The sequence below is a fragment of the Arachis stenosperma genome, chromosome 7 (genome assembly GCF_014773155.1).
Source record: "Arachis stenosperma cultivar V10309 chromosome 7, arast.V10309.gnm1.PFL2, whole genome shotgun sequence".
Taxonomy (NCBI): domain Eukaryota; kingdom Viridiplantae; phylum Streptophyta; class Magnoliopsida; order Fabales; family Fabaceae; genus Arachis; species Arachis stenosperma.
This window is the reverse complement of record NC_080383.1, coordinates 12,608,098-12,618,554: the sequence shown is the minus strand read 5'-3', so window position 1 is coordinate 12,618,554 and position 10,457 is coordinate 12,608,098. Positions and strand designations below refer to the sequence as shown.

The window sequence follows — 10,457 nt, the reverse complement described above, 5'->3', positions numbered from 1 at the left end:
TGCTAAAATGAATGCACTTTTTCGCTTCTAAGTTTATTTTATAAAAATATCTTTATTATAATTATACTATAATTAGCATTTAAGTAATAATACATAATTATACTAATTTAAAAAATATCTTTATTATAGTTATATAAAATCAATATTTAATGCCTTTTTAAACTACTTATCAATTATCAATCAAAAATATTTTTAATTATTTTAATTATTATATTGATAATAATAATAATATAATATAATAATTATATGATAATAGTACCGGTTATTAATAACCAATTTATATTTCTCTAAATAAATTTATTTTAGAAAAATATCTTTATTATAATTATATTACAATATTACAATTAATATTTAATGAATAATGCACAATTCTACTAATTTAAGAAAATATCTTTATTATCTATCTATTCTATTATATAAAAATAAGATTTTTGCACTTAATTACAGAACTGATGCGGCATGCTCTTAAAGTGTTTCCTAATTTATTTCATTTAATTCGTTAAAGCAAATCAATTATAATTAATTATATCAATTAATTAATTTGATTAGACATTTAAATCTTATCATTTATTATAATATATATAAATTGATTAATTATAATTAATTATATCAATTAATTAATTTAGTTAGTTATATTATTTATTTAATTTGATTGGAGTAAATATCAAATTATTTAATAAATAATAAATATGATAACAAAATATATGAATTAATTTAATTAGTTTATTTTTTTCAATACCATATATTTTTCTCAATACCATCTATTTATATTAGATCAAATATTTTTTATTCATTCGCTTTTTTTTCTCTCTCTCCCTCCCTCCCTCTCCCCCCTCCTCTCTCTGTGGTGTTTAGGTACAATTTTTGTAATTTATTAAATTTTTTTTATCTTTATTTGTATATTTCATTTTTTTAATATTTTTTTAAATTTTTTGTTTATTTTAATTGCTTATTATTAGGCGCACACTTTTTTTCTTTTAACTTCTGATTAATAACTTCTTCTAGTTATATATATTCATTGATTTCTCTGTATTGATGCTATTTTTATTTAAAATATCGTGACAATTTAGAGTGTATGTTATGACCCATATGATATTTGTTAATTTGGTGTATCTTTTTAGATGGTTTATGTTATAATATGTTTAAGTAGTTGATTTAAAATTATAATATAATATATAAATTTATAATATGATTTATAGTATGCTGAAATATTAGGACATTATCGTATAGATATTTTTTTTATTTGTCTGTTAGATTCAACTATATAAGATCTTGAAAATTATATAATTATGTAATTGATTGTTTTTTTATATAATTATTGTATTGATCATTTACATTAGTGAGACTATTTTTAATATTAATATTTATAAATATGCTATTATTTATATAATTGATTGAATCGTCTTATTTGTTTAAATTTAATTCTATTGAATTAATTATTTAAGGTGCCATCACTATTTCTATTTTTAAAGAATTTATTTAATATTATTTAACAATTCTAAACATAATAACAATTAAAAAAAGTAAGACGTACAAAATTACAATGACGATAAGATTGAAATACCCGTGATAAAATTATGTTGATAATATACACTTGGGTATTACTAACAACTATGTTAGTAATTACTTAAAATAAATAACAAAATAAGTTATAAGGTATTATTTTATTTAAGTTATTAATAATTAAAAGAATAAAAGGTCAGTAATTATTTTTAAAATAGACATTAAATTTAATTTTATGATACTAATTTATTTGAGTTGTTAATAAATTTTATAATTTTCAGATTTATATCTATTCAATTTATATATTTTATTTTATTTTACTTTAACAAAAATTGAGACATGTATTTTTAATTATTTATTTAAAAAGTATAGCGAAATGAGTTATATCAATTATAATTAATTATCAATAATTAATATCAATAAATTGATTGTATTAATTTATAAGATGAATAATGTGTAATAAATGTTGTGATATTAATTATAATAAATTAATAATTAATAAATAAAAAACTAGAAGGAACTATTTTATTGTTTTTTAATGGATATATATTTTTATAATTTTACTTTCTCTTTATCTTTTCTTTTTACATTTATTTCTTTTAATTTATTGAACTAAATTAATTATATTAATTATTTATATTAACTAATTAAGTACTTTTTAATGGGTTATTATAACTGTACTTTTAGACTATAGGTTAAAAATATTATAAATTTTTTATAAAAATTATAGAAAAATAAATATTTTTAAAATGTATCCTTAAGACATAAATTAACTAAATTATTTTTCAATTTAATGTGTTTAATTCATTCAATTGTATTATTTATAACTAATTAATTATGTAATTTTATTTGATTAGGATAAATATTTCATCATTTAATATTTTATTTGATTCATTAGATTACATTAATCATAACTTCAAATATTTAATTTAATTAGAGTAAATATCAAATTATTTTAAATTTTGATTAATTCATGAAACCAAATTAATTATAACTAATTTATTATTTAATATGATTGAGATAAATATTAAATTATTTATTAAATAATCTATAAAGTAATAAAATAAATGAATTCAATTAATTCAAATTATTATCTTATTATTTTATATAATTTTTTATGTTTGTTTTTTATCTTAATTTTGGTAATATTTTTCTATGATTTTGTTTTATATTAATTCTTTTTTATTTATTTTGATTAATAATTCTTAAGGGTATTATTATTTTATTTAAAGATAATTTAAATTTTTTGTAATATTTTTATAAAAGTTGATTAATAGGTTCTTTTTTAAAATATTTTTTTTGAAAATTTTTTAATAAGATCGTACTTTCATTTTTCTCTTTCATCCTTTTATATTAATTAATTATATTAATCTTTTATTGCAATACATTTTTTATCTACTCTACACATTATCTTTCAAGTGATACTAGGTCTAGTTTATAAATATTTTTTGTTCATATTTTAAGTTTATTTAACAAGTAAACCCTTGCACGCGAATCAAAGACATTGCGATTTTATAGATTTATAAGTGCTAATAGCCTTTATATTTAATTTGTTTTATAGTGTGATAGTAACCAGTATATTTATTGGTGGATTTAACTATTACTATATTATTTATGATCATATTCAGTATATATGTCTGATTTATTGAAAAAAGTAGATTATTAAAACCGATTAATAATATTTTAGAGTTAATCCAATTAACACTAAATTAAAAAAAAACAATACATAACATGTTATTTTTTTATTAATCAAATTATTATAATTCAAATTAATTTAAAAAAATAATTTAAAATTATAATTTCAATCTTATTATGTGCATGTCACGGGTAATTATACTTGTTATTAATTAAAAGAGTAAAATATTATTTTTGTCTCCAATATTTGGGGTAAGTTTTAAAGTTGTCCCTAACATTTGAATCGTCTTATTTAAGTCCCTAACGTTTCAAAATTGACTCAATATTGTCCTGCCGTTAGGAATATGTTAACGGAATTGACGACGGGACAAAATTGAGACGATTTTGAAATGTTAGGGACTTAAATAGGACGAACATGTTAGGGACAAAAACGATACATAGAAATAAATTTTAATTTTATCATTCAATAATCAATTTTTATGGTACATAGTTATTCAATTATGTTTTAATCACATCTAAGTAAATTACATTTAATCACATTAATTTTATTCTAAATAAATTTATTTTTTTATAATTTTATTCTTAAAAATTTTTACTCATCATAAAATGTTTGTAGAATGACTAGTACATAAACTTGTGGAAAAAAATTGATATATATATAATAAAGTAATGTGCTAATAAATACTAATTAATTTTAATATATTCTAATAAATAAAAATTAGTTTTCCGTGACACTATAAATAATCTAAAAGTTAGATGAGATTGTATTGTATTCTTTTATTCGAAAAATACAAAAGAATATAAGGTGATCGTCGTAGAATGGCTCCAAAAATCTTCTTGTGCATTTTTTTCGTAGCTGTGCTATTGGCTTCAGGTAATAAAGCTCATTTCAAAGCTTAAGCAAATAAATATCCTTTCAACATGAGAAAATAAATTATTTTTTATTTTTTTATTTTTTTGTTAAAGGGACCCTTAATTTTCATGTACACGAAAATTCTAATGACATTGGGTTTAATTAATTTTTACCAATTATTGCAGAAGCAACAAGTGGCACAATGGTTGAAGGCTCAAGGAAGGAGTGCTTCGCGCTTAAAGGAAGAAAATGTTATGATAAAGATTGCGATGAAACCTGTATAGAAAGGCACTCCGACTATGGCCATAATGGGGGCGACGTAGTCGGCCATTGTGTGGGCGACGTTTGTTGCTGTTTCTACTGATAAGTGGAAAAATGATGAAATAAAACATTTTGATGTTCTAAATTAATGATATATGGTTATTACAAATTTTAATTTTTAAATGTGATGAGATGCAATCACTTAGTAAAATCCAATAATTATTATTTTAATATTTAAAATATGGATCAGATTCTCTTCGTCATGATCTAAAATGAATATAAAAAGATTATATTAATATTTTTAAAAAATTTAAAATTTTAATTTTTTATTAATTCTTATAATTTTACCAAACTTATAATTATATTTTTATATTTTTTTTGCTAATGAATTTTTACACTGCTTTTAATTTCGTAATTAGGTCCGTTTTATGTTAAAAAATATTAAAATTAATACAATATTTTTTTAAAAAATATGTGATAAAAAATCTAATTAAGTTCTTAATTATAAATACTTTTAATTTATAAAAAAATATTTAGTTAACAAACAATTTTTATATTAAAAGATTTAATTACAAAATTAAAAGCAGTATAAAAATTCAATTAAAAAATATATATAAACTTAATTGAAATTTTCAAAAAAATATTGGACTAATAGAATAATTAATTAAATCAAATTCAAAATGATAGAGGATCCTAATTCTCACCATTTAATACCTTCATTTACTTACGAGGTATTTGAGAATTATAAGTGTATTAATCCGTGCCATACATATGATAAGATTGAAATTATAATTTTAAATTATTTTGTTAAAATTAATTTAAAGTCAAATAATTTCATTAATAAAAATATAACATGTTATGTATTATTTGTTTTTCTTAATCTAGTATTAAATATATTAACTCTAAAATAGTTATTAATTGATTTTAGTAATCTACTTTTTTTAATAAATCAAACATATATACTCAATGTGACCATAAATAACTTAATAATACTTAGACCCACCAACAAATTTTTATATATTATTTTACTGTCAAGTAAGAACATATCAAAATTAGTTCAAAATAAATAATAAATTATTAGAGAATTCTAATGCACAAAATTCTCTAATAAACAATAAATAATTTAAATATACTAAAAAACAACTCAACACTTTTTTTTATGCCTATAAAACATATATCTGAAATAATATTATATCAATATTATTATGTTAGTATACATTTTTACAATCATCGACCATATTTACTATACATGACACCTTCTTAAAAGTTATTCTACACACGTGTGCAGTCGGAAGATAAATTACTAGACTTTATTTTATTTTTTTAAATTATTATAATTATGCATTATTCATTAAATGCTAATTGTAATATTGTAATATAATTATAATAAACATATTTTTCTAAAATAAATTTAGAAGAGAGAATAGTGCTTTCACTTTGGAGGGAAAATAAATTCATAAGGAATTAACACCTCACTTTTATTAGTTGATAATGTATTAAATATTGATTTTATATAATTATAATAAAAATATAACTCTAAATTAGTATAATTATGCATTATTCGTTAATTGTTAATTGTAATATAATTATAATAAATATATTTTTCTAAAATAAATTTAGAAAAAAAATAGTGATTTCATTTTAGAGAAAAAATAAATTCATCAGAAATTAACACCTCACTTTTATTAATTAGAGAAAAAATACAGTTTTAGTATATTTTGTCATTATTATACATTTTCTTTAATCATATATCCACTGTTTTCTTTTCTTTGTTTCCGCATTTTGAACCTGAGTTTAACTTTTCGTAGTTCTCACTTCTCAGTCATTCTATTAGATGTAGTTGATAACTATTAAAATTCTTCGATTAATATTGGAGAAAAATATATTATTATATGATAGAATTAATATGAGTATATTTTATTATTAAATAAACAAAGTTAATATAAAATAAAATTATACATAAAAAAGCAAAGAAAATAAAATTAAAATAGCAAAAGTGATAAAAAGATTATTTTTATAATTTTGTTTTGTCATTTCTATGTATAGAAGATTAGAAAATAGTAAATTTTTAACTAAATTAATTTATATTTGTTGTATTCAATTTAATAGGTAATAAATTATCTTATTTTAATTTATTCCTTAAATTTATATATCATAAAAATTAAATCAAATAATTAACATACATAATTTTAAATTATGTGATACTTAAATATTTATTCAAATTAATTAGTTGATATAATTAATTTATCATAATGAATTGTCTTTAATGAGTTAAACAAAATAAATCAGAAGCATGTTACGTTGATTCTATCATTAAAGGTAAGATTTTTACATAATAGAATAGATGAGTGTTTTATATTAATTCAATTAGATCACTACGGCAGAGGCGGGAATTGGCGGCGGTTTTTTTCTTCATTAGCGGCGGTTTTAAACCGCCGCAAAAACAAATTCCGGCGGTTAACGTGATCGCCATGGATATGGGCGCCGGGATTGCGTTTGGCGGCGGTTTTCACAAACCGCCGGTATAACCACCACAAAATCAAATTTTTGCGGCACACAATATAAAACCGCCGCCAAATGACTCTGACACGGTTTACTTCATATTTAGCGGCGGTTTTCGAACCGCCGCAAGTTATCACAATATGCCCAAGTTGAAACTAGTTTAAGGGCGGTCTAAAACCGCTGCTAAATAGGACACTAGTTTCACTCAATGTTGCCGGCGGTTGCAAACCGCCGCCAAATCCGAAAGTTTTTACAATCTCTAAATCCAAACAAAGGCGGTTTAAAACCGCCGCCAATTTAGGAAAAAAAAAATTCGGTCATTCAAAAAAACCGCCCAATTTATTTAAAGTATTATTGGATTATTTTTTTAATTTTTTATATTTATTATTATTTTAAGAGTGAGTATTTTTAACAAAAATAGAAGCTAAACTTGTAGCAAAAACAAAATTGACTATATAAGCAAAACAAAGTTATATATTCATCAAAATACGAAGTAAATAAATCTATTCTGTAGAGTTGCTCAGTCTAATCCAATAAAATGTTTGCTTCAATGCAAAATAACTCCAAACCTAATATTCTATTTTCACTCTATCATTCCACGAAACTCATCCCTGCAGCGATTTCTGGGGGAAGCTCCTCACCCTGCCGTTGAAACAGATAAATCAGAGCACTCTCCATCGCCTTCAATTATTTCTTATCTGATGCTGCCTCATCCTCCATCGCCTTTCTCTTCAACTTCTCGCCTTCCAGCTCTGCCTGCAGTTCAAGCAGCTTCCTCTGGGTCTCCTCTTGTTGGACTCCGTTGCCATATGCATGTGAATTCGGACCGAAGAGTTGGCTAGGAGTCGGTCCAGATCCCATACCACGTACTCTACCCGGTTTCTCTTTTCCGAAAACTTGAGCAATGGAATCATTCTGAGACAACATTCTAGAAGACTCATCCTGTTGCTCGATCTCCTCAATTCTTTCCTACATACACAAATTAACAATCTCCTCAACTAACTTATCACTTACATCATGATAAAAAACACACAAATATAACAGCAAAAAAATTTAGGATTACACATAATCCCCAATCAATAAAAAATCCAAAGGCTAATGAAAACAAAAATAATAAACAATCGAAAGATTAAAATTGATTTCTGATAGTAAATGAAATGCAAAGTAAAGCTAATGATAGTGGATCAGAGAAGCAGCAGTGGTTTCCGTAGGTTCTACGTAGAAAAATAGAAAGTGGCTATAGTAATAAGAATTCTAGTAGATTAAGTTAATATAGTTAGTTAAATTATTATTTTATTTGTTCAAGCAAGACTACTAATTAACTAAAGACCAGACTCATATATGGTGGTAGACTCCCGTGACATCCACCAAAACTCCTCGCACACCCAGTCAAACACATCGGTTCTCAATATTGAAATTTAAAGAGATCACCTTAATTATAAATATACTATAAGTACACCAGTTAATAAATCACACAATATTTTTGCTTCGAAGATATTTAATTTCAACCTGACATGGATGTAATGCATGGTAATAATAAGCACGTGTGCCCAACTAACTATTGTCTGCACTTATTCATATCCTTAATACTTTAGATATATGTAATGTAAATAATTGGATACCGCCAGACATTGAATAAAAGATTGAGTTGATAGTGAAATTTGTTTTTGAAAGATCACTAATTTTTTAAAATTAGTTCTCAAATATCTTAGTCGTTATAAATTAAAAAAATTATTAAAAATATACGCTGTAATTAACGAGTAGTACTTACACCAATTGCTCTCGCTTCATCATTGATATAGGAGTCATCCTTTTTTTTGTGCACCTTGATCCACAACTCCCCTCTACCGACTATCTTTCCTTGTTCTTCCGACTGTAATAACAAAGTTTTTGAATTGAAATTTTTCACAAAATCAATGAAAATTAAATCATAGAGATAGTTCAATAACTAAATAAAACAAGTAGAGTACCTCTTCTTCCATCCGCCGTGCGAAGCTTTTCAAGCCGCCAGTGTGAGTATATTGTTGTTTTGATCGATTGACCGCGTTTTTCTTGCACTTCTCCTATTGGTCCATCCAAGACAAAGGGCGATTAGAATTTAATAGAAAAGGACTCAATGCAACATAATTGGTATTCTTGTGTAACAACGATACAGCATATTACCTTCGTCTCAGGTTTGGCGCGATAGTCAAGGTACCATCTCCAATGCTCTCGATCAATTCCCGGCGGCCGATTCTCAAGATTTTGTTCAGTCGTGAATGTTGGCTCATAAAAACGGTCATACAACCTCAGCCTTGTTTCCTTCCAAGACTTTCCCATACTTTTCAAAATATTTTTCTTTATAAGTCCTTCGCTGTCTTCATCAAAGTGGAATATTTGCTACACAGATAATAATAATAATAATCAATAATTGTAAAAATAAGCAAATTTAATTTACCCGGGGTATAAACTTTTACCTTGACACATTCGTTATAGACCTTGTCTTTCGTGGTAATCTCACGCCAACTTGTTCTACAGATGGGAAATTTTCCAAAATCAGATCCCAATAAACCAAGCACGCCACTCAACACTCCAGCTTCGTCCCCAATAGCTTGCTTTGCATTGTTGAACCTAAGCACGATCTTTCTACCGTTAGGCCGTTTCATAGCCTCCCTCACACTTAGTTTTGCCGGCTTGATTGTGCCGTCAGAATCTATAAGCCAAGCATATCATTTACGTTGTAAACAGCATGTCAGAAATTTTTTATATAACATAATAATTTCAACATAATACCTTATTGCGCGCCTAGCAAAGAAAGCATGATGGATCAGACCAGCATAAAACATGTTTAAATTGGAGCAGAATTGCAGCACTTGAAAAAAATTTAACAAAAACTGCTTGACTTTTATTGTAAAAAACTAAGTACAATGACAAACTTAAAATTAATTTTAAATGTGGGAGGCAATAATTAAATTAGGGTAATAATTAAGAATTCTTTTAAAATATTTTGATAGCCCACATAATATATTTTGGAATAATCGAATTAGAGTATATTGTAAGTTAATAATGGATGGAGCCTAAGTTATGTTGATGAAAGAAAAAATAAATAAATACCATACCGATGGTCCTAACCGCCCAAAATTCGGTAGTCTTGCGTCCTCTGCGAATCTGAGTTCCAGAAGCATCATGAAGGTTGTCAACTTCTTCATCAAGAAGAGTTTCCTCATCTGCATTAGCGTCCAAGCTTAGATGGTCTGGCAGCGAGTTCCGGACACTGTGTGTGCTCATCTGTGGAGCAGGCCTTGGTTCACTTCGCGGGGGACGGAAAGGGCGTGAAGTAGCGGGGACACTATCACTGCTTGCAGGGACACTATCCCCACTGTTCGGGTGAATTTCAGAGCCATCATGGTGGGAATCTGAAGTGGCATTCGCTCCCCCTTGAGGTTGCTGAAACCCTGGTCCAAACTTTGATTTTTTTGTGAATCGACCTTTCCGGGCCATCTTAAAATCCTGACACCAACAAGAACACAAAAAGGAATAAAAGTAGTCATGGTCCATAGTTGTTATATCGGATTTCATAATCTCAAGCAGCTCATGAGACTCAATACTTGTTTTATAATCCCTGTTATTTTTATTTCTATGAAATCTGCAGAATTACGAGGTTTCCAATAACAGAGGCATTTTTAGCAACATGCTCCTGTGATAATGCAGGTTCATGAACTAT

At 25.2% G+C, this 10,457-nt stretch overlaps 1 protein-coding gene across 1 annotated transcript; it reads right to left on the bottom strand.

Annotated features, from left to right (window-relative positions):
• Window positions 1–7,441: 7,441 nt before the first annotated feature.
• Window positions 7,442–10,234, bottom strand: LOC130939401 (uncharacterized). The gene is made up of 6 exons (XM_057867509.1): window positions 9,853–10,234; window positions 9,211–9,446; window positions 8,918–9,133; window positions 8,725–8,817; window positions 8,526–8,627; window positions 7,442–7,723 (listed from the first exon to the last, which is right to left on the bottom strand). Exons 1-6 carry the CDS (start codon window positions 10,232–10,234, stop codon window positions 7,442–7,444), a joined length of 1,311 nt encoding a protein of 436 aa, XP_057723492.1.
• Between the last annotated feature and the right edge of the window lie 223 nt (window positions 10,235–10,457).

What these genes read in the sequence shown, in the direction of transcription:
- LOC130939401 (XM_057867509.1), bottom strand. Translation starts at nt 10,234, where the DNA reads ATGGCCCGGAAAGGTCGATTCACAAAAAAATCAAAGTTTGGACCAGGG. An exon ending in TTGGGCGGTTAGGACCATCG is followed by an intron (nt 9,447 to 9,852) that starts GTATGGTATTTA and finishes CTTGGCTTATAG; the next exon opens with ATTCTGACGGCACAATCAAG. An exon ending in GCGCCAAACCTGAGACGAAG is followed by an intron (nt 8,818 to 8,917) that starts GTAATATGCTGT and finishes ATGGACCAATAG; the next exon opens with GAGAAGTGCAAGAAAAACGC.